The sequence below is a fragment of the Akanthomyces muscarius genome (assembly GCF_028009165.1).
Source record: "Akanthomyces muscarius strain Ve6 chromosome Unknown contig_18, whole genome shotgun sequence".
NCBI lineage: Eukaryota > Fungi > Ascomycota > Sordariomycetes > Hypocreales > Cordycipitaceae > Akanthomyces > Akanthomyces muscarius.
In genome coordinates, this window is record NW_026611618.1 from 1,119,726 (window position 1) to 1,143,104 (window position 23,379).

A 23,379-nucleotide genomic window follows, 5' to 3' on the forward strand; every position below is an offset into this window, starting at 1 on the left:
AACCTAACTTCTTAATCCTTACCCCCTCACTTATATAATATAGAAGACAAGGTACTCCGCCACGGACAGGGAACATCTCGCATTGGTCCACGCGGCACGGTGCTTCCGTGTGCTACTGCACCGGGACACGTCTGTCACCCGCGTGTGGAGTGACCATGCAGCTCTAATTGGTCGAAGACAGGAGGCTTTGACGCCAAGGCAAGCCAGTTACGTGTTGGATCCTAACGTTCGCCATTTCAAAGGAATCAACAGCGGGGTGACACTCGGAAGGAATGAGGAACTGTTATTAGCGTCCGTTATTAGCGGACGCTAGATTGCGTCTGGCAACGACTGGATTTAGTAAGCCTCGGCCGCAGTCTTCCCTGGCAACATTGAAGAGTATACTTCCCATGCCTACTCGCGGTACCTACGTAGTCCTTACGGTACATCCTTTCCAGTCACACTTGTTTCACTTCATCATCTTGTCACTCCTCGTTCCCGCTCACGTCCAGCGCTTTCGACAATAACCCGGCATGGAGCAAGTGCTGCTCGGCAATAACACCGTTGGGTTCACGCCCCTCCCAGGCCTCCTCCCCATTCCGCTGTCGTCCAGCCTCACATGCAAATCCAGCTCAAGCTTCAGCTCTAGTCCCAGCTCCTCGCATCGCCAATCATTCTGCGTGTCGCCCGAAGGCTGGGGACCCCTGAGTGGCAATGCTTTCTACCTGACACCATGCTTCGTCGACGGTGCAATTGGCATCGTATCGATATATGGCATTATCTGCGGCCTCGGCGCCGTCACCTACCTCCTAAGGTGTGGCATTGTCGGTAAAGCCCTGGTTGGAAAGTGGCATTTTGCTGCAAAATTGGTATGCTGATTCCCCCAGCGGCCGTGGACGCGAAGCTGGAGAGAATTTGGCTAACCAAGTGCAACACAAAGGTCACTGTTGCCGCAGTCTTCGGACTGACGGTCGCTCAAACGATCAACGTGGCTCTTAGAGAGCCAGAGCATTTCCTTCAGGATGTGTCATTTTGGTCACTCGTCGCAGTATCGACATCCCTGCTCGTCATCCTCAGGGCGCATTGGCTCGAAAACTTCTGCTCTTTGTGCGAAAACGCCGTTGTTTTGACATACTGGCTTTTGTTTGTGCTCGTGTATACCTTAAAAGCTGTCACGCTTGCTCTGGATCCAGCAGTTGGCCCTCGCTCGTCAGAGTTCATCTTCCATTGCACAGCATGGGCGCTTGGAGCAGTGGAGCTGTTTCTTGAGTTTGTTGTGGCTGAGCTACTGCTGAAACCGCGCTTTGAAGGTGAGAGTGGCAGGAGCCCTTTGGAATTTGCAAACATCTTCTCAGCTTTAATGTTTACATGGCTGTCGCCATTCATGACTTTTGGATACTGCAACATCATCACAGTCAAGAACTTGCTTGCTCTCCACCCAGACGACACCTCGAACACGTGCTACCACAGACTTGAGGCCGCTTGGGTTCGGGAGGAGAAGAATGGTAAAAAGCCATCGATTTGGATCACTTTAGCCAGGTCGTACGGTGCCGAACTCGCCATTTGTGGCATCACAGAGTTTCTCAACAACATATTTTGGATTTTTCAGCCGCTCGCTCTCCAACATCTCATCCAATGGGTGGCTTCCAGAACCACGGGAGATCCGCAGCCGTATACCCAAGGCGCGTTTTGGGCTTTCGCAATGTTTTTAGCGTCGTTCCTGAAGACAGTGGTCAGTATTCAGAGCCGCTGTTGTTCTGATTCATTCTAGCCTAAGGCTAATCTTTTTGTTAGGCTTTTCAAAAGAACATGTCTCAAACGGTCACTGTCGCAACCCATGTTGAGACAGCACTCAAGGTAAAGCTTTATCTCAAGTCGATCAAACTGTCTGGTCAAGCTCGCAGCACGAAGTCGACCGGCGATATCATCAACGTCATGAGTGTTGATGTGGCAAAGGTATCTGACATGGTCTCAGATGCCCATTCGGTCTGGTCTCTGGCTTTGCAAATAATTTTGGCACTAGTTCTACTATACCGTTTGCTTGGATGGGCCATGTTGGCCGGTGTTGCGCTTATGATTGTGCTAAGCCCTGTCCAGGGGCTCGTTGTCGTTTTCTACGAGCGATTCCAGGTCAGATACATGAAAGCCAAGGACAACCGGATGAGACTCATGGGTGGAATTATTGATAATATGAAAGGTGAGATACACGAACCCTGAAATCCGCTCGCATTGCTCACCAGTTCCGCAGCCATCAAATTGTATGCTTGGGACTCCGTTTATCAGGAAAAGTTGCGCTGTGTGCGCCACGACGAAGAACTGAAGGCAATGCAAACTCAATCAATCCTGGCCGGCTCATTCAACATTCTCTACTCTATGCCGCCCTATCTGATCGCCGCTCTCAGCTTTGGTATCTACGTACTCATCCAGTCGAAACCGCTCACAACCGACATCGTGTTCGCTTCGCTTGCTGTCTTCAACATGCTCAGATCCCCTTTATATCGACTTCCAAATCTAGTCTCAACCATGACGGAAGGTGCCGTGTCATTACACAGATGCGTGGAAATTTTCACAGCAGAAGAGCTCCAACCTGATGCTGTCACCATTGAAGCGAAACCTGCATCCCTGTCAGGTGGACTGATTATAGTCAAGGATGCCGCCTTCACACCTGGAAGCTCTGAAAGCAAAGAGCTCATCAGCATTCCGGACTTCTTATGTCACCAAAACGAGTTTTGCTGTATCATCGGCTCAGTCGGGTCTGGCAAATCCTCGTTCCTCAGCGGCATTCTGGGACAGCTCCACAAAACAAAAGGAACTGTGAAGCTAAGCGGGACTGTCGCCTATGTCCCCCAGACTTCATGGATCATGAATGGTTCGATCAAGGAGAACATCTTGTTTGGCTCTGCATGGAATTCTGTGTTATACGAACAAACTCTTAACGCGTGCGCATTGCGTCCAGACCTGAAGACACTACCCGAAGGCGATGCGACCGAAGTTGGCGAACGCGGAGTTTCCCTCAGTGGGGGCCAGAAGGCCCGAATAAGCCTGGCAAGAGCTGTGTATTCTCAAGCTGACATCTACATCATAGACGATTGTCTGGCTGCTGTGGACGAGCATGTTGGCAAGCACTTGATTCAACAGGTGTTAGGTCCACACGGCATTCTTCGCAATCAAGCACGTATCCTTGCAACAAACTCGACCCGTGTGCTTAGGAGTGCTGATGCTATCTACTACCTTCAGGAAGGACAAATAGCCGAGCAAGGCACTTATCAAAAACTGATGTCCACCGAGAGCGAAACTTTCAAACTGGTCAACACGCACCTGAAGCAGCAAGAGTCCGAGCGAACAAGCAGTGGAACTGAAACTTCGCTCATCACAATTGAAGCTGAACGATCTTCTCCCGCAACACCGTTGTCTGTGGACAAGAAGCACGACCTGGATGTCGCTGATATCAAAGAGGGACTCGCAGAGGTACAAGCTGCGCAGGCCACCACTCCGGCCGCCGTGCCAGAATTCATCACAGATGAAGTCCTCGACGATGCAACGGAAGTCACGCCTCTGCTTGCTGACAACGGACAAAAGGAGACTGCTCCAGAAACGAACGTAGAAGACGGTTCCGGCCAGCTCGCCAAGGGGAAATTAGAGACGTCAGAGAAAGGAAAGGTAAAGATGGCTGTCTACAAGGCTTATACATCAGCTTGTGGTCATTTCCAGCTCGCGGCGTGGGTGTGTTTCATGATTCTATCCCAGGCAGGAGATCTAAGTAAGCATTTACCATGACTAGCATTTGCACGCTCTGCTGACATCTTCCAGGCAGTGGCTTGTGGATACGAGGCTGGACTGACAAGAATGCCAAGTACGGTGGCAATTACCAGCCAGGCCAGTTCATTGCCATTTACACAGCACTCGGGCTCGTGTCTGCTCTGTCCGGAGCTGCCACATCGATTGTTGTCAATGCTTTCTGCCGAATCAGTGCCTCCAAGAAACTGCACGACAACATGGCAGCAGCCATGTTCCGAGCACCTTTGAGCTTTTTTGAGACGACCCCAGCTGGACAGATTCTCAACAGGTTTGGCAGCGACATGTCAAGGATTGATGGCGAGATGATTGGGACATTTACGCAAGCACTGAGCTGCCTGACGTCTATTATGTTCACGCTTGCAGTAGTGTGCTGGAGTAAGTAGTCGATCGCATCTTCGCAGTATCAGCACTGACGGAAGCAGCATCGCCCTTTTTCCTAATCTTCGTTGGACCGCTGGCCTACATCTGCGTCGTTCTTCAACAATACTACGTGCGAACATCTCGCGAGCTCTCTCGTATGGACAGTTCCACTAAATCCCCCATCTACTCCCACTTCCAAGAATCTCTAGATGGCGTAAACACCATCCTCGCCTATCGTAAACAAGACATTTTTGAAAGGGAAACCAAGACTCGTATCGATAATAACCTCCAGGCATATTTCCTCTTTTTCTACTCCAACCGATGGATCACACTTCGCGTCGAATTTCTCGGCAGCGTCATCGTCGGAGGCGTCGCTGCCTTCGCCGTTGCTGCCATGGCTACAGGCCACCCAGTCGACCCTGGCGCTGTCGGGCTTGCGCTCTCCTATGCACTTGAGATCACCACCGCTCTCATGTACACAGTCAAAACCTCTTCTCAGATTGAAAACAGCCTCGTCGCTGTCGAACGCATCCTTGAATACACAGCGATCCCCCCCGAGGCGCCTCTAGAAAGCAGTCCCTCTACTGCTCCACTGCCCTCTTGGCCCACGGCTGGCGCTATCGAATTCCAGCACTACTCGACGCGATACCGTCCCGGTCTTCCGTTTGTCCTGGAAGACCTCAATCTGTCCATCCCAGCAGGTGCTCGCGTCGGTATCGTCGGCCGTACCGGCGCAGGAAAATCAACTCTCGCTCTTGCGCTCTTCCGCATCATCGAGCCTGCCGAGGGCGCCATCGCCATTGACAACGTCGACACGACCTGTATTGGCCTGAACGACCTTCGTCCCAGACTGAGCATCATCCTTCAGGACCCGGCCATCTTCGCAGGTACTGTGCGAGATAACCTCGATCCAGCCTCTGTGCATACAGATGAAGAGCTGTGGTCTGCTCTTGCGCAAGCACAGCTGAAAGCCCATGTCGAAAGCATGGAAGGCGGGATCCACGCCACGCTGCACGAACGCGGCTCAAATCTCAGTCAGGGCCAACGTCAACTCATCAGTCTGGCGCGCGCTTTACTTACTTCTGCCCGTGTGCTGGTGCTGGATGAAGCCACTTCGGCTGTCGACCATCGTACTGATGCTATTGTGCAGGAAACGCTGCGTGGGAAAAAATTTCAGAACAAGACGATCTTGACGGTTGCGCATAGAATTAACACGATTGTGGATGCTGATTACATCGTCGTGCTGGAACAGGGCCGAGCACTGGAATTTGACACACCACAGGCGTTGGTGGAGAAGGGTGGCTTGTTTAGAGATTTGGTTGTTGAGGCCGGACTCTTGGGACGTTTTACAGCAGGCTGAAGAGTGTGTGAAGAATTGGCATCTGCACAGGAACACATATCACCACGTTGAATAAATATCATATAAACACGAAAGTATAGCCTAGACTCTATTCATAGGGGATTCCAGTAGTTTTCCTTAGCTTACAAGGGTCAAAAAAAGAAAAGGAAAACTACACCATAATGACAGTCAGCTATTGCTTACTACCTAGGTGAAATCAACACTCGCTTGCAAGACTCAGAGCCCAGTGGGACCGAGTTCCGTGCCGTTGTCAAGAACAACCGGATTGCTCGAGTACATGACGCCCACCATGCGCGACCACTCCTCCTCGCTCGGATTGCGCCACGTATGCGCCGTGCTGCGCTGAATGACCATGTCCCCGGGCTTCTGCACGCGCGTCTCCCCGGACTCGAGCGTGATCTCCACCTCCCCCGCGACCTGGACCACGACGTCGAAGCTGACAGTGCGGTGCAGCGGGCTGGCCGCGCCGGGCGGCGTGTCAATGTACCAGATCAGGCCCCGGCCGCCGGGGAGCGTCACGGGCGGGACGCTGCCGTGGGCCAGGTGGTCGAGGTAGGCGGTCAGATCGCGGCGGTGATCGAGGTCGATGGGGTGCGCGTCGGTGAGGTAGGCGAGGCGGAAGAGGGCGCCGCCGAGGTCGTGCTTGACGGCGAGGCTTTCCGGGGTGGAGGCGGAGAAGTGGGAGAGGCCGGTGGAGAGGTCGGTGTCGGTGATGAGGCGCTGGGGGTCGGGGAGTGGTGCGGGTGACATGGCTGCTGGCTGCGAAAGGGCCTTGGGGTGGTGACGAGAGAGTCCGGGCTGTTTATATGGGCTTTTTGTATGCGTTGTCAATGCAAGAAGTACAAAACTGCCAAGCTCAGTGAGGGGATTGCAGGGAGACGAGATTGGTATGAATGGGTGCCGGATTACGATGCTAGTACTGCAAAGTTTACTTATATGTGCGATGCGACTCTCGAAGTCGCCGAATGAAAATGAGCTGCTCGGATTCCAACAAGCTGGAAGCTGGCAGGAGAATTATCCCGGCGGCGCCTCGCCCGGAGGAATCGCTTCAGCCATCTTGAGCGCAGAGTTTGGTGATCGACGGCGTTAACGGAGTTTATACGAGCGCGGTGAGGCTCCTCTGATGCCAGAGATGCCAACGCAAGATCGCGCGTCAGACGAGCCACCGCCCACTGCCGTCCTCGTGCATCGCTGGTGGCTGTATTAATCACGGCACATTTGTCAGCTTGTCTTGCTTGGCCCGGTTGCCGGAATGGATTTGTAATGCAAAGTCGGCGGCTTGGTGGAGGAGAGGCAGTTCCAGGAAGGACTTGCAGTGTCGAAGTCGCCGAGTAAAACAGCTGGCCCGGATTTCGGCACGAACAAGCACCAACAAAGCCCCGGGTCAAACGCCGCTTCGGCTCCGGCCCCGGTCCCAGCCCCGCCAGTGACAGCTACAGTGGGGGAGGCCGCTAGAAGACCCAACTTGGAGCTAACCATACGGTTTTACGTGTGAAAGAAGGAACTGAAGAAGAAAAAGAAGAATTTTTTTTTAAAAAAAAAGAAGGAGGAATTTAGAGGGGGGAGAACGGAAAGGCAGATTAGGAAGCCTAGACACATTGCAGTAGAGCAAAGGTAAATGGGAAAGGAAGAGAAGCAGTATAGATAGGATGACATTCAGCCGCCCTATGTCGAGAGGAGATTCAACAATTGCTGGGATTGAATGCCCTAGGTATAGTTGTACCGCCTCGAGCCTCCATTTGAATATCATTTTATCAAGATTAGCTGTCGATCAGCAAGCGCCCAGCAACGACGGGCCCATCTGATTCAGTGTTCACCATGGCCAGGACGCTCAACTCACATGCCGGCCTGACAAAAACGCTTTAAAGGGGGAAGTTGAGATAATTCGCTAGACAAAGAGAGAGAGTTGGGAAAAGAGGCTGCTTCTCAAAAAAAAAAAAGGTTGCTTGATTTTGCTTTTATTGGTCGGGAACTATTTGCTCGGACGCGCCCCGTCGTGGCGCCCTGTGCGAGTCGCGCACGTACAGAACCCAAGAAAACGGCAGTCTTGGCATGCTTAGTATCCCTGTAAAAAAGATTCAAAATAACATTGTGTAAGTTACCCAAATGAGCCCGTCGAGTGAGTGCTGCGCCAACTCAAGGCCGACTGGCGCGCTGTTCTCCGTAGAGGTTTGTCTCACTGGGGACGTAAAAAGATTCCCATGGCATGCGCTGACCGAACGATCAGCCTTGGAGCAGAATGCCGTCAGCGAGGAACTCGGCGCCTTGCTGGCGCGCCAAGATCAAGGGCGCTGCTGCATAAGCCCTCCAGACTGCGCCCAGCTCAAAGACCCTGTTCCAGACTATATTCTGTCCCCGAGTCTTGAATCTTACTTCAACTGGGCAATGAGGACCCGGAGGCTAGGCTGCTGCAGGCCTTTGTCGCGGCCAAACATGTCCCCTATTTGCGCACCGTGGTGAGCCCAGACGAGACCAACACGAGCAATGCCTGGCTCTTATCTCCTGGCCTGGGTCTGGCTATTCGTCGAAGCCAGCTGAAAATGCGAGTATTGACTCGTTCGCCGGAGTATGAGAAAGAGCCTGTGATTATGGAAACAATCAACGCAATACAGGTACGTGAAAGTAGCCAGAAAGTACATTTGTTCTATACATACTCATCTCTTTATAGTTTGCTGGCTATGCATATGATGCCAATCTACATTATTGCGATGGTACTCCCTTACCGATGAACAAGATGAGCCTTGCCAGGTTAAGTACAGACTCCCCTTCTGAGCCACCACTGCCCTCGCCCTATCTTGTCCAGCTCCAAAGGTCATTTGCAAACGCGTTAAAGCAGTTCTCCGTCGAAGAAGAATGTGCGCAACCATGGCCAGAACGGCAGGCACCTAGTAAGTCAGGCACAGCTTGAACAGCATCTCCAATTCGCATAATTTGCCTGACAGGCGGCTTACTAGAGTTTTGGAATCGATCTTGGCTGTTATTCTTCCGACGTCTCTGGCATTTTGTGCTCAGATGCTTCCGCACTTGGAAATACAGACGGATGCTTCCTCCCTGCGATCAGATCTATGTCAATCAAATATACGAGTCCTCATCCGTCGGGCTGATTGCAAAGAGAGACAAGGGCAATGAAACAGCAGCTCTAGCGCTCCTGGAAGCAGAAGCGCCCGATGTACCGGCACCTCTCCTAATAGACACATTTGAAGATGGCGATGGAAACAGCATCGCCGCTATGACGCAAGTACCTGGAGTGCAGGCCATAAGCGTCCTCTATCGCATGACATACCAAGAACGTCGCCAATTTGCCGATGACCTGGGCGCCGCGATTGCGCAAATACGACAGATCTCTAACATGTCAAAGCCGTTGTTTACTGGGATATCAAAAATTCGTAGCCAAGGGTCCAAAATTCACGATCCTTGTGTCGGCTACGAAGCCTGCGGTCCATTTGAGAATGAATGGGATTGGAACATGTTCATGACGGGCGGGAGACCCGAATTTTGGCGCTCAAGCCATCCCGAAGCGTTTTTATCAGAGCATGAATCGAAATTTACGCATGCTGACCTTCATCTGAACAACAACCTTGTCGACGCGGGCAAGCTATCAGGGATCATTGACTGGGAGATTTCGGGATTCTATCCAGAGTACTGGGAGTTTGCCAAAGGCATGCACGCGGGGCTGAATTCTAGATCATCTCGCCCTATACACAGACAGATATGGCAAGGCAAATACGAAGCGAAAGGGAATTGGTGGAGGCTCTCATGTCTGTTTTTCCGTGGGGGCCTCCGCGCATTGAAGAGCGAAGGGAGACGAGTAAGAGCACAGAACACGAAAGGACAGAAAACACCAACACGAAAATAGTAGCATAGAAAATAAAAGCACAGGAAATAAAGGCATAGAAAATAGCAGCACGCAAATAACTGCACGCAAATAACTGCACACAAATAGCAGCATACAAATAACTGTACGCAAATAAATGCACGTAAATAACTGCACGCAAATAACTGCACACAAATAGTAGTATATAAATAGTAGCACGCAAATAACTGCACGCAAATAACTGCACGCAAATAACTGCACACAAATAGCAGCATATAAATAGCAGCACGTAAATTACTACACGTAAATAACTACACGTAAATAACTGCACATAAATAGTAGCATATAAATAGCAGCACGTAAATAACTGCACGTAAATAACTGCACACAAATAGCAGTATACAAATAACTACACGCAAATAACTACACACAAATAACTGCACACAAATAGCAGCATACAAATAGCAGCACACAAAGAAGTGAAGAAAAAAAGAAAACAACAGCCCAAGACCGACAGTTCAAGAATAAGAGCTCAAGAATAAGAGCTTAAGAATAAGAGCTGAAGAATAGTTGCTCAAGAATAAGAGCCTAAGAGTAACACTATAAAATAGCACTATAAGAATAATACTAAATAATAATAATAGTATAATAAGAAATAAGAAATAAAAATATAAAAGTTAATAGTATAAAAAGTCATAATATGTTAAAGTAAAAATAACTAATAAATTTAAGGACTTCAGAAGTTATTAGCGTCGTTAAGCGGCCGCGGAATTAGCCTGGCGAGATCCTCGTCCGTCTTATGTAGGGACACCTGATGGACATGGTGCTTAAGAACTCGAGCACTATCTACGGGGCCATCCATCTAGCTAGCTGGAATGAAATCTTCCCTACAGTTATCGAGCCGTGGTTCTGGAAGGCGTCAGCGGTATACATCATATTTAGCGGCGTACTCTAGTCGCTACTCAATCTGCTAGGCCACATGTTGGATACGATCTGGTTGTACTACTGGGCGGCAATCGGCGACGCAGTCATATATTAATCTAAATGCTCTGCGCTATTAACCTTAGGGACACATTATACTTTTCGCGCGCACACGTCTGGTCGTTGAGGCTTTTGTGTCGGTGCGCGCGTTGCCGGCTGCGGCCTACCACTCACCATCGTAGGTGTTGACTACTCCACATACATGATAGCTTCGGTCTAAAGTTCTAGACAGGTGCAAAGAGATGAACAAAAGGAAAGGAAAAATGTGGGAAATATTGAGAAAGAGGAGTTGCTTTGACAAAGTATACTAAAGCATAGGGGCTGTCGCGGGTCAGACCCCGGAGAAGACTCGGCCTGAAGACCTCGTTGCGCCGTCACCGATAGAATGGATCGCGACCGCGGTCGCGATACCCACGCCCAACCGTTGTCTACTCAGCGACCGCATTGGTCTGTGCCCCACACGTGCTATTACAAAAGATCCAGGGGATCTCTCCTCTTAGTTCTTTGGTGGCAAGATCGTTAGATAGATTTGAATAATCTTTCCAAGCCTCACAATAACCTCCAGTAGATGTAAGGCCTTGAAAAGTGAGCTACAGAGCGTTTGTGCTGCTCCTCCAGCTACTTAGAATGATAGGCTCGGCTTGAGCTCCTAGCCGGTGCCTTATATAATATAAGGTGACAGAAAGTATAATAATGTTGTAGTGTAAAGTATAACAAGTACGCTTGCTATCCTTGCCGCTGTTACGGAGATCCTATGCATGCCAGCAGTAGGCAACAACCCTGGGTCCACACTTCTTTACCGGACTACACTTAACCAATACTTGCCTACGCAGTTCACTGGAAACGAAGTGACTATGTTACACATCGAAGCCTGAAGGTCTTTGTGAGCTATTGCGCCGTATGTCGCCGTGTCCTCGTCGGTGGGATTTTACGCCGAGTCCAGGCTAGGCATGAGCACGATGCTGGTATTGCCTGGTGAGTATCGCTGACTTGAAATCGAGGAATGTGACTTCATCAACGATCAAAAGTCCATTCACAATCATCATCATATCCCTGCGCGATTCTCTCAACATCAACAATAGCATTCCACGCCGCCAACGTTCTCCTGTATCTGCCGTGTCCTTCATCAACATTCACAACACGCAGGTCTTCCTGGCGCCCAGTATCGCACTCGCAGCGCAAAACAGACCTCAGCACATCCAACAACTCCTTCCTCCACGCAGACTGATGGCCCCTAGACAGTCGTGCCGCGACATACTCAAAGTAAGCGGGCATGATGTTCGCCATCTCCCAGTCTAGGAAACCTGTCACAGCGAGGGTGTCCGGGTCTACGAGGATATTCCGGTCCGATAAGTCGCCATGCGTGAGGACAGGACGGTCCCAGTCACCTGCGCCGGTGGTGTCACGCTGTACTCGCTTGAGCTTGACTGCACGTTCAGCGTCCGGGGCAGATTCCTGCAGCGCGTGCACACGTGAGTCGTCCCACTCTGAGCGAGAGGCGCAACATGCAAATTTCTCTGTGCCAACTTCTGAGAAGAGGTATGGCTGCTGCCTGGGCCGTCCGTAGTAAGAGAAGCGGCGTGAACGCATATGCACGAGGAGACGGCAGAGCTACGCCTTGACGGCCTCGCGCTGCGGAGGCGTGAGTGAGGGCCAGAGCTGGGCTAGTGGCGTACCTGGCTGCTGAGTGAGGACGAGGCCCTGTTTAGTGCGGTTGAGCGCCGAGACGCCCGAGGTTGTTATTGGGACCGTGACGATGCTGACGACGCGCGGGACACAGGGCCCCAAGATGGAATGGGCGAGCGCGGTCATGATGCCTTCGCCATCGTCGGTTTCAAGCTTCAGGATGGTAGTCGGAGAATGCTTGAAAAAACGGCGTCCAACGGTCGCCCCTGAGAACAGAGGGAGTTTGGGGAGAGAGGACCAGTGCTCCCGAGGAAGCTCCTGGGGGTCCTGAGAACTAATGTTGGGTGAGATCATGGAGGGCAAAGCAACGGGCGATAGTGCAGGCCATGTAAGGTGGTTGATCGTAGACCGAGACGAAGTATCACGTATCACGTATCACGTGATTGATGATGACATATGTGCAAGAATCTTCCGTGACCTTTGCCAAAAGCTTCATTCAACCATTTGGAATTCATACAATCATGCTTTCCATCTAATGAACTCTTTGATATGCACATATTATGTAGCTACAGCCTGGGACATTACCTCTACATCTCCCATTTCTGTCGAACCAGGATACACTGTGAGCCGCTGTGGATATCAGCCGCAGCGGGGGCAAGGCTGTTGCCCCGCCCTAGTCTCAACTAGGCAATCTAGTAAACAACCAACGGCTCAAAATCAACCGACGACCTGCATCATATGCGCCCGAAGTGATATACAGACTGCGCGTGGGGATTTCCGTCATGTATGCCTCTCCAGTGTTTCCTTGTATGTAGACTACCGCGAACCACCACCTGCTCCGATCCCAAGCTGACCAAGATCTGGCACCAGCCTCTCCACTGTGCAGAGCAAGCGCGGACGGCAGCCTCGTCGCTACGCTCAGCGGGCAGACCATTTCTGTGCGCTCCGTCGAGACGTTGCAGACGGAGCACGCGATTCAGCTCCCACCCGGCATTGGCACCGTTAATTCGCTTCAATGGTCGCCTTCGTCGACGCGGCTGCTCGTTAGCGCCGGCGAAAACATGCACGTCTTCTCCGCCAGCATCGATTCATCCTTCCATGCCGCGATTAGCACTCCCTTACTGCCGGGCGAAAAGGCCAACATTGCGCGCTTCGGCGCCCGCGACGCAGAGCTCCTCATCTGCTCGCCGTCGGGCCTCAAGCTCGTCATCTTCAACCTCTCCACCTCGACGGCGGTCGAGGTCGCCAACCCCAAATTTCACCAGCCGTCGTCGGTGGGCCGGAGCTACTCTGTGCGACCGGAGACCGAGCATCTGGCCATTCTGACGCGACTCAACGGCAAAGACTTTGTGAGCATACACCACCCCGTCTCGAGGCAGGTGCAGAGGTCGTGGGCTGTCGAGACGGTGGACGCGCAGGCCGTCTCTTGGACGCCAGACGGGAAATGGCTACTTTTATGGGAGTCGCCCGCTCATGGACACCAGCTAGTTCTTTACACGGCGGATGGACAGCTTTTCAGAACTATCACTGCCACCAATCTATCAGACAACCCAGACGCTTCGCTGGAACTGGGCATAAAGACCTGCCAACCGAGCCATTCTTCAGAACTTTGCGCCGTGGGCGACCATAGTCGTGGTATTGTGATACTGCAAACAGATTCATGGAGGAGGAAAGCCACATTCACACACCCCGCGACCATTGTACCCCAAGATACATTACAAGTACGTTTGCATGAGCACACCAACGCCAGCGTCTGGTAACTAATCATCGCCCAGGTATGGCAAGAGCAACTCGATACATCCAGAGATGGCCAAACAGTCCACACCTTTCAGCGTGCGACGCAAATGTTCTCGCCACCGAGCATGCCATCAGATAGCAAACCGACAGAAACGAAGCCCGGTTGCTCAAACATCGCCTTTGACGCGTCCTCCACCCTCCTGGCCACACGACTCGACGATGCGCCGTGCACAATCTGGATCTGGGATGTCCCCGCCGCCGAGTTGCGCGCCGTGCTCGTGTTCCACTCCGTAGTCACCTTTGCGTGGCACAAGCGGACGCGGGAGCTACTCCTCATCACCTCCCACGACGAGTCCCGGCAGGGGCTGTCGTATCTGTGGGATCCACTGCTGCAGGGGCCGACGCCCGTGGTGCCCGAGGAGTTCATCTCGGTCAAGAGCTCGGTCGGCGCGCCCGTCAAGGCGCAGATTTCGTGGATCAACACCGACATGGAATATCCGCTGGCGCTGCTGACCACGGCGCAGCAGTATCGCATCTTGTCGCTGGGAGAGGGAGACCAAGTCCCAGAGACATGGCATGGCGCATCAAAGTGGGATAATGAGCCACCGCCGAGGAGGGGGAGGGGAGATATCGATCCGGATATCTCGGATATCTCGATTGGTGATGGCTCGGCGGTAGAAGACACCTTTCAGTTCCGAAACAGATGAATCAATGCTACAGTATTGGTGGTATAGCTGTATCATATATAAAGAAATAGAGCGCGCAGTCGGACTGCGATTTCTTTACCACGGGCCACGCCAGGTCACACTCGTACAAATCTCGTGTAACAACTGTTGGTTTCTCCTCTTCTGTAGATGGACAATCCGCCGGCTGACACCGCATCAGCTGTGGAAGGCTTTGCACTACATGGACACTTTTTCTTTTCTTTTTGAAAGTGACCATGATTCACGCAGCCAGATTGTTTATATATACACATACATGTATAAGTGAGACGAACAAGAAAAATCTAAACCGATGAATCGCAGCTCCAAGACACTTGCGCGGCAATCCCCAACCGCCATGGACGAGACGAAATCCAACGTGGAACCAGCTCTGACGGCCTACAACTGCAAGCCCAAGAGCAAGAGAATGGCCCGAAAATGAAAAAAACAGATGAAGCCCAGCACCGCAAAAGGGAGCCACAGCGACCACCACCAGAGGACGACGCCTCCCATGCTTACCGAGGGGGAAACGGCCGTCGCCATTGCCAAGCAGGTCAATGGCGGCGGAGGCGGCGGCACATCATACCGCAGCAAAAAGTACAAGCCGATGGTTGTGATGGCTGCGCGGCCGGGGATCGTCGTTGCAAACGGCTCGGGACGGCCGAGGTGGCCCTCGGGAGGACCCAACAACAGGTACGTTGCGCCGAATGGCGTCGTCATCGCCAACGGCTCCGGGCGGCCGTTTGACGTACGGATGGGGCTGCTGGGCCGGAGCAAGACGACGCAGTAGTAGCTCGAGATGATGTGGGGAGCGCAACAGAGTGGACGGTTTGCTGAAAGAAGATTCAAATGTGGTTAGTTAGGAAAAGTTTTGTTGTTTTAAAAAATATTCAACAGCCCTGGTATTCTGTTCCCCTTCTATTCAAGCATCCCTTCATCCCAACGTACATTATTTTATGCCCGTATCAAAACATGTCTCATTCTCTCGTTTTCAATTAAGCCGCGCCGCCAAAGTTCATCTTGAGCTGAATGGTAGGCTGGCCCGACGCATCCGTGTCAATCTGGTTCGCGTTGCTCGAGACCTGTCGGCCTGAGCGGGCCACCTCCTCCAGAAGGCTTCTCTGGGCGGTGCTCATGGCGCCGACGATGCCGCGGAATATGCCCTGGTTGATGGCCGCCACCTCGAGCAGCCGCGCGCTCGTCTCCGGGTATCGCGTCTCACCCTCGGCCGTCGCGCGCGACATGAGCATGGGAATGACGAGGGACATGGCGGCGGCGGTGCGCTCCCCGTCGACGGCGCCGACATAGAGGCACAGGCTGTGCGTGACGAGGGAGCGGGCCTGCTCGGGATCTTCGACCTCGACGTTGGTGACAAAGGCAATGAGCCGGGGCACGAGATACCGAGCAATGGTGATGTCGGACGACGAGGGCGAGCCTTGCAGAAGCAGAGACCGTATGCAGTTGGCGGCAATTTTGGCAGTCTATGATGATTGTTAGCAGCGATCTAGGTTTCGTTGTCGATGGTGGCCATACCATGCGGTCGGTGAGACAGTCCAGAAGCTCGTCCAGGTATCGGATAACCAGCGGCTCTGATGCGGGCAGATGGTTGTTCCCGCCGGTAAAGAGAATGGTCGTCGCCAGCGAGCAATTTCGGACGCAGAGAAGCGAGGTTGGCTCCTCGCGCTTTTGAGCATTGAGATAGATGGACAGGAAGCGTCGCAGGCAGCCCTGCAACTGCACATCAGTTATCGAGGAGCCGTCGGAAGCAATCTTGCGCGACGCGCTCATGCTGCCAATAAATCGCTTAAAGGTTGCTAGCGACTGCGGAACTATGAGCTCTTGACAGCTCGGTGTGGCGAGTATCGTGGCAAATATGTGAATGATGCATGCGTGCAAATCCGACTTGATAATGGCCGGGAATACCTCGGCGGCGTCAACAAGAGCATCCAGAGATGTGCGAATAAGGACGAGAGTTTCCTCGTTGATTTGATGTCGCACTGGCTGATTGCCTTCGGCCAAATTCGGCAACAAGCCCGACAAGACTAGGACAATGATTCTGGTCAGCTCAAAGAGCTGGTCAATGTCCTCAGACAAATCACCCTCTTCGGACCCTTGGCGGCTCGCAGAGGGGTGCGTGACACACATGGCACGGGCAATGTCGACAATGACTGTTTGCACATCAATGCCTTCCGTCAACACGAGGCGGTCAAGCAGATCCATGGTCTCTGCAAATACATCTGGGCGGTAAATGGCGTGCCCAGAGACGCTAGGATGCAGAATGCGCTTGAGGGCTTGGAGGATGGCCAGCGTCTGGTCGCGAGTGGCTAGCGAATCAGAGTGACCTGGCCGTATGGCAAGCGATTCAAAGGCCAAGCCGAATAGGACAAAGAAAAATGCCACCGGCTCGTCGCGGTAGTTGATGCCCGCCTTGCGATGTCCGTTTGTAGTGACTTCGCCTGACTCCTTGCCGTCGAGGGCATCGAAAACGAACTCGCTATCCTGCTCAATCAGGGAGGCAATGGCATCAACAAGCTTCAGCCACGAATCTTGGTAGAACTTGAGTAGCGTCTCCCGGTTCAGCGCAGCATATATCGAATCCAGGCTTCCAGAAAGTGATGGGGGTCCCAGTGTCATAGAAATATCGGGCTCAAATCGCAGCCGGGCAAATTCGCGGAGAGACTCCAGCCAAAGCGGTGTCAGCGTGCCAATATGCGGTTTTAAAACGTCCAGCAGATACTTTTGCTCGCTGCTTGCGACTTGAAGCTCAGCCCAAGCGGAAAACACGGCAATCTTGACCATGGTCTGCGCATTGGACGACAGGCCCTTCAGATCACCGATACCTGCATTCTCATCGTCAGACGAAAAGTTCTCCAGGGCATTGACGAGAGTCTTCAGAATGCGGCCCATGCGCTCGACATCCGTAACGATGCCGATGGAAATAAAGCTGGCGCAGACATTGACTGCCTCTGAAGCAAGCTCTGGAGACGAGTCGGCAGCAAAGGCTGGCGTCAGCGCGGAGCTGATTTGTGCCTGGTATTGCTCAAGCAGCATAGCTTCTTCAAAATCAGGGTCAGCCGTTTTGCCAAACATTTTCAAGACGGCACCGATGATTTTTAATCCCCAAATGCGTAGCTCTAGCACGCCAGACGTCGACGCAGAGAATGCCATGCGAACGACTTCTGCAATCTTGTTTTGGAGTGCCGTCTGAGCTGCCGATTCACCGTTCGAGGCAACGTCCTTGGTAACCATGGCGAAGATATCCCCGATGCAAGAGATTGCAAAAGTAGTGACCTGCCAGCGCAGAGGCTCGGCATCAGTCGAGGAACCCGCATCCCTGCCATCCTTTGTTGTTTCAGTCGCGGCGGCGGCGAAACCGGCAACCTCCTCATCGTTCAGGTCAACTGTACCTCCCGATGGCTTCACCACAGTCACTTCGGCCTTCTCTTTTACGCGCGTCAAACGAAGAACCCTCTGGAAGTGGTCCAGCCATTCATTTGTTTCAACGAGACACGTCTGCTGGAGCCAGTTCCTGATAATATTCTTGATGCCGTCATGCTCGGGCGCGGCGTCAAGCAACAGCCAGAGTTTCTCTTCAAACCCAGTCTCAGCATCTCGTAGGACATCGCGTGGGTTTCGTTTCATCATATTGTGTAATCCTTCAACAGCGGCATCTCTTAGCTCGCCGTGCTCAGACGATAGATATCGCTGAAGTAACCGAACATAGTCCGAGTAATGCATTTCCCCGGGCGCATAGAGAGACAGATGTTCCAGGCACATCAGAGCAGCATTCTCGACTTGCTTGTCATCAGATTCTTGGAACTGGCCGACGAGCGTAAAAATCAGTTCTCGCGATTTCTTCGAGTCCTGTAAATCCGGACCGAGCACATTGATCAAGGAATCAATGCATCGTGCGATTGCAGCCGGCGTGGAAAGCTCCATCTCGAGGGTCATCGTAATAGCAGACGGAATCTCTGGGTGATGTGTTTCAGAGACAAACAATTGAGCGAGCATTCCCAAGGTGCTTGGAACGTAGCCGGAGAAGCTCAGGCCCGCGGCATCGGAAGCAAGAGATAGAGCCTCCAGGGCCCAATAGTGCACGATGGGATGAGGGTCGTTGCAGAGAGACATCAGGATACCCAAAATGGTCTTGAGGTGATACCCAGCGGCCATACCACCAACTTTGGTTTGGATGGATCCAAGCGCCATGGCACAGCCCGCTCGTGCACTAGGCTCGCGGTTACCGACAATGGTGTCCACCAAGTACTTGATTTCGTGATTCGTAAATGCATTTCCATAAACGTTGCAGAGTCTGGCTGTAGCAGCGTATCCCAGGCTTCGTACGTACTGGTCTTGGTCAATGACAAAGTCTCGCACAATGTCTTGAAGTAGCTTTTCCACAGCAGTGTTGGTGACATCGCCGGCCGGAGACTTTGTTTCTCTAGTTGCAACCCGCATTGTGGCCAAGATTGCGGTGGCCACATTGACACTGATCGCGGCGTTTCTCGCCAGATCGCGCTGGAGAGAACCAGATGATCCAAAAGTTCGGATCTGCTCCAAAATGCTCTCTTGAACTTTGCCGGGTGTGAGAGGAAACGCGAAAGCAAATAGCTGAATGGCCATGTTGATGACTTCTGTAGCTGGAGGGTCAGGGTTGGCTTCTTTCAGATCCAGGCTGCCAATGTAGAGAGTAGCAGCATCATGTTCTAAGCTGCCGCAAATGGGTGATAGCAGGATGCGGTCAATGGTTTCCTCAGGCGAGTCGGATCGGGGTGCATCCTGAATGGTGGACTCGTGTTGACCAGGCAAGCTACGAACATTGAATCCGTGGACAAGACCAGTAATACCAAAGCCATCATTGTCGCCAACATCCCAGATAGATTCGTAGGTCGCTGCAGCATTGGCGATGGAAGCGCTTAGTGAATTGGCAGAATAGTTGTCGGGATCTGCAAAAAGAGAAATGGCTAGAGTAAGCAGATTAGACTGCAGAAGAGCTTCGCTGCCGCCTGCAGGACTTTGGTTGACCAGCTTGACATAGCATTGGAGGACTCGGCGCTGAACCATTTTCTCCAGATCTTGAAGTTGTATTGCAGGTGTCAGTCGTTGCGAGATATCTTCCGTGGTCTTCTTGCTTGGTAGCGTTTTCAAAAAGGCTGTTGTACTTTGCAGCATAGTAGCAATACGCTTAGACACATCCACAGTCAACAAGCGATTGTTGAACTCGAGGAACGCCAATATCGATCCGAGGGCACATTCTCGTACATGAGTGAGGAAGGAGGCTTCAAGCATACTTCTTGATGTAGTGTTGTCCTTGGCCAGTGGCTTCGGTAGTGCGTTCTTCCATAGCAAAAGCAGCTGTGATAGATGGATTTTCACAAAGTTGGGTCCGAGGGACATGAGACCACCGATCAAGATCCAGGCGACTTGGATCTGGGTACTCGAGACTCGAAGCTCAGTTTGGCCCGAGGATTTTAGCAGATTCGTCGCCATGGTTAGAACACGACTGTTGATGTCCAGCGAACCGTGGAGCGGTCGCAACGGGCTAGAACTGAGGGTCGCGGCCAACCCATGCGCCAAGCCGATGCATCGCCTTTGCGAATTTCTGCCGCCAGCGAGAAGGGACAGCTCTCGGCTCAGGCTATTCATGCAGACGGACAGGCATGGCAACAGTTGTTGGGGACACGCTACAGCAAAGACCTTCATGCACTGTGACGCAAACACTTGAACAGAGTAACTGGGGTGCTGGAAAACTTGCAGTAGGCCATCGCGGCACGACTCAGCAAACTTATTTGTGGCAGACCCCAAGGACTGGATCAAAGCTGCAACGGCGCGTAGTGCTGTGATGAGGGTCTGCTTGGATGGCTCAGGACGTTCGGGTAGAGCAGCGGGGTAGTTTTTTAGGATGTTGTTGATCACGACCTCTGCAATCTTGACCTGGCCCGATTCTCCTAAAATCTTATTGCCAATGACGTCGTGGAGGAGGGTATCAATGATTCTGCGGGAAATCAAGAGGCGATAGCGATTGTTGGCAACGCTCGTATTGCCCAGGATATCTGTAGTGAGCGTATCGACGATGAGTAGATAGTTTGGTTCGATAACGTTTTCGCCAAGCCGGCGGAACAGCTTGCCAAAGCACACGCCTATGGCGGCTCGTGCGCGATTGGATGTCGTAGGCTTCACGTACTGAGAGGCTAGCTGTCGGAGGATGTCGCCAAGTGAGAGGGCAAGATTTTCCTTGCGCTTCGCTCCCGGAGCAGGACTAGCGGTACGAGAGGGAATGTCATCGTCGTCGCCGGCAATGCCTGGAAGTGTAGATTGACGCTTCAGCTTGGGATTCACCTTTTTGCTTTTGGCGGGTTTGGCAGACGCGGCTTCAGAGTAGCCTTGTGCATAAGCCTCGGCGAGGCAACTCGCAGCGGCGTGTCGAACTTGAGCGATGGACGAATCAAAAGCTTTGAACATGGCAGTCTCGAGCTTGTCGAAGTCGGATGAGTTTCTAAAGTATACAGTGTGCTTCAAAAGAGTCTTAAGACACTGCGAAGCTGCAACAACAACCAAAGAGCCCTTGTCGCTGGAGGCATAGTTTCTGCCCTGCTTCCAAATGTCGCGTGCAATGCTCTCATCCATGGAACCTTCGACAATGCCGATAATCTTGGCCAGAGCAGTAAAGATGGCAGCACGAAGGCCCGCATTACTGGAAGACGATTTGAGGAGCTTAACCAGCGCCGTGCAGCAGAGCTGGTGTAGCCCAATTGCGCTATCTCCGGCGGCAGCATACACATCGCCTAGGCAGACGACGGCCGCATGCTTTGCACGGGTCTCCGTATCGGTTTTCGACTTGGCGCCAGAAATGACGCCCGCCAGGTCATTGATCGTCTCGAAGAGAAGCTTGCGGTCGCCATGGGTGAAGACGTGGGCGAGGCATAGCCCCAGGTTGTTGCGGATCACCCTTGACGGCTGAGGGGCAGCGAGGTTGATGATGCGGAAGATTTCCTTCTTGAGGTAGAACTGCTGCGCCGTGCAGTCGTCGGCCTCGAGTTTGCGGACATATTTCGTTAAATCGGTAACAAAGGTGAGGAGAAACAGCTCCTGCTGCTCAGCCGGCAGGGACTGGAGCTTCGGAAGGTCGAGCTGCGGGTTGTCGCTCTTCTTCCCGTCGGCGGGCGGTGGTGCTGGTGGCGGCGTGGGCTGCGATTCGGCGGTCGGAGGTGGAGCTTCGGGCTCCTCGTTGGATGACATGGTCTGCTGCTACTTTAGACCATTGAGAAGACTGAGGCCGTGTGCAGTGGGCTGTTTTGTTGCCCAGAGTGGCGTCCAAGTTGTCGTGTGCAGTTTGCAGAGACTCAAAAGTCCAGATGAGATGCTGTGGACAACAGGGGCAGCGACAGCCACTTGCAGTGACGAGCAGCCCACTGGAGCTTCGGTGGGTTCGCTCCCTTTTCGGGGCGGCACTTTGGGCAGCGGGGCGACCTTGAAGCTCAGGGGAACATCTTTAACCCGTCTCGCATCTGCCATCACGGAACTCACATGTTGCATCATTTACACCTTGCTAAGGAGAAATCACTGGGCTTTCCGAACACCGTTGGCTCTGAATGGCAGCGATGATGCTTCCAAAGCGCTTTGCTGGTGTGCTGGCACAACTTGTAGCACGCCCAGTCGCTACCCCTCGGGTAAGGAAGTGTCCTGCGTGCAGACAGCATCTGAGCACGACGAGGCCCAGAGAAGCTGGCCATAACAAGTGGTCTAAGACGAAGCATATTAAAGCGGTGACGGACAAGAAGAAGATGGTTGAACGCACAGCCTTTACAAAACTTATTACCATGTACTCGAGAAGTATGTAGATTCTATCCTACTGGCGTGCGGCATGCACTAACACTACTGTAGTGTATGGAGACGATATTCAGTTTAACCCAGCACTTGCCAATGCGATTGCAGCTGCCAATAAAGGTAAATCATAAAAAGAATGCCCATGCAAAGCATTTTTTTTTTTTAACAAACTCATCAGCCAGCATCCCAAAGGCACTAATAGAAGGTGCCATCGCAAGTGGGCAGGGCAGATCGGCTTCTGGGGCAAAGCTAGAGCCCATGACCTTGGAGTTTCTTGTACCGCCTGAAATTGCTCTGATTGTCGATATCGAAACGGACAACAAGCAGCGCACGCTCCAGGATCTGAAGCTCGCCGTGAAAAAAGCCGGAGGAATCACAGGCTCGACAGCATTCAACTTTGCGCGCCGCGGCCGTGCCGTGTTCAAGCCCAAGGATGGCGGCGCTGCGCTCTCTGATCTCCTAGACGAGGCAATCGAGCACGATGGCGCGCAGGATGTAGAAGGAAACGCCGAGGGCGGATACGTGCTGTGGACGGAGCCGTCGGTGCTCATGGCCATCACCAAGGCCTTTGCCTCCAAATTTGACCTCGAGCTATCCGCGGCCGACATTGTCTGGGCGCCGAACGCGGACACAATGGTGAAACTAGATTCCGACGAGTCCGCGGTCACACTCTCCTCTCTTCTGACAACTTTGAAGGAACACTCGGAAGTCAAGGCCATATTCACAAACACCAAGCAAGGACGCGCCACAGAAGCTGCGTGGGAGGCCGTAGAAAGGCATCTTGATGTTTGATGTCCTGCAGAACGCAAGCCAGCTATTGTGAAATACTGTACAATATTGTGATATTATGGGAAATTTGCAAAAAACCTTTTGTTTATTTCATTCTCCTGTATCTTTACGTAAAGAGTCACAGAAGGTGCCGCGAATCCGGCGCCGTTGCCGTTGTTATTATGTTGAAGCTATGTTTAGAACAGAATAGGACCCATTGTTGAGAAATTAGTGCTTGAAGGCCTGTGCCAGAGCTTTACCTTATAGAGTGATGTCCTGAGCGCCGCCGGATGCTCGACAGCTGTTGCTCCATGCATGATTGCACGTTTATGTCGAGAGAAAATAAAAAAAGAATTATGCTAGAGCAGCCACGCACAATGCTACATTTGTACCAAAATAAAAAGCAAAAAGACACTTACTTGAGTTGTGAA

At 52.4% G+C, this 23,379-nt stretch overlaps 8 protein-coding genes across 8 annotated transcripts; 5 read left to right on the top strand and 3 right to left on the bottom strand.

Moving 5' to 3' along the window:
• Positions 1–512: 512 nt before the first annotated feature.
• Positions 513–5,497, top strand: LMH87_008824 (uncharacterized protein; the record flags this gene model as incomplete). The annotated part of the gene is made up of 6 exons (XM_056202059.1): positions 513–848; positions 920–1,711; positions 1,774–2,176; positions 2,228–3,739; positions 3,790–4,152; positions 4,200–5,497. 6 exons carry the CDS (start codon positions 513–515, stop codon positions 5,495–5,497), a joined length of 4,704 nt encoding a protein of 1,567 aa, XP_056056659.1.
• Positions 5,498–5,713: 216 nt separating this feature from the next.
• Positions 5,714–6,247, bottom strand: LMH87_008825 (uncharacterized protein; the record flags this gene model as incomplete). Its single annotated transcript, XM_056202060.1, has 1 exon — positions 5,714–6,247. One exon carries the CDS (start codon positions 6,245–6,247, stop codon positions 5,714–5,716), a length of 534 nt encoding a protein of 177 aa, XP_056056660.1.
• A 1,790-nt stretch (positions 6,248–8,037) lies between these two features.
• LMH87_008826 (uncharacterized protein) lies at positions 8,038–9,353 on the top strand (the record flags this gene model as incomplete). The annotated part of the gene is made up of 3 exons (XM_056202061.1): positions 8,038–8,109; positions 8,166–8,385; positions 8,452–9,353. 3 exons carry the CDS (start codon positions 8,038–8,040, stop codon positions 9,351–9,353), a joined length of 1,194 nt encoding a protein of 397 aa, XP_056056661.1.
• Positions 9,354–11,306: 1,953 nt separating this feature from the next.
• Positions 11,307–12,272, bottom strand: LMH87_008827 (uncharacterized protein; the record flags this gene model as incomplete). The annotated part of the gene is made up of 2 exons (XM_056202062.1): positions 11,307–11,779; positions 11,969–12,272. The coding sequence occupies 2 exons, from the start codon at positions 12,270–12,272 to the stop codon at positions 11,307–11,309; spliced, it is 777 nt and encodes a 258-aa protein (XP_056056662.1).
• Positions 12,273–12,700: 428 nt separating this feature from the next.
• Positions 12,701–14,362, top strand: LMH87_008828 (uncharacterized protein; the record flags this gene model as incomplete). Its single annotated transcript, XM_056202063.1, has 4 exons — positions 12,701–12,725; positions 12,789–13,267; positions 13,403–13,639; positions 13,694–14,362. 4 exons carry the CDS (start codon positions 12,701–12,703, stop codon positions 14,360–14,362), a joined length of 1,410 nt encoding a protein of 469 aa, XP_056056663.1.
• A 445-nt stretch (positions 14,363–14,807) lies between these two features.
• On the top strand, positions 14,808–15,146 carry LMH87_008829 (uncharacterized protein; the record flags this gene model as incomplete). Its single annotated transcript, XM_056202064.1, has 1 exon — positions 14,808–15,146. One exon carries the CDS (start codon positions 14,808–14,810, stop codon positions 15,144–15,146), a length of 339 nt encoding a protein of 112 aa, XP_056056664.1.
• Positions 15,147–15,351: 205 nt separating this feature from the next.
• On the bottom strand, positions 15,352–21,592 carry LMH87_008830 (uncharacterized protein; the record flags this gene model as incomplete). The annotated part of the gene is made up of 2 exons (XM_056202065.1): positions 15,352–15,837; positions 15,890–21,592. The coding sequence occupies 2 exons, from the start codon at positions 21,590–21,592 to the stop codon at positions 15,352–15,354; spliced, it is 6,189 nt and encodes a 2,062-aa protein (XP_056056665.1).
• A 353-nt stretch (positions 21,593–21,945) lies between these two features.
• On the top strand, positions 21,946–22,972 carry LMH87_008831 (uncharacterized protein; the record flags this gene model as incomplete). The annotated part of the gene is made up of 5 exons (XM_056202066.1): positions 21,946–22,023; positions 22,102–22,186; positions 22,238–22,300; positions 22,359–22,816; positions 22,877–22,972. The coding sequence occupies 5 exons, from the start codon at positions 21,946–21,948 to the stop codon at positions 22,970–22,972; spliced, it is 780 nt and encodes a 259-aa protein (XP_056056666.1).
• Positions 22,973–23,379: the final 407 nt, after the last annotated feature.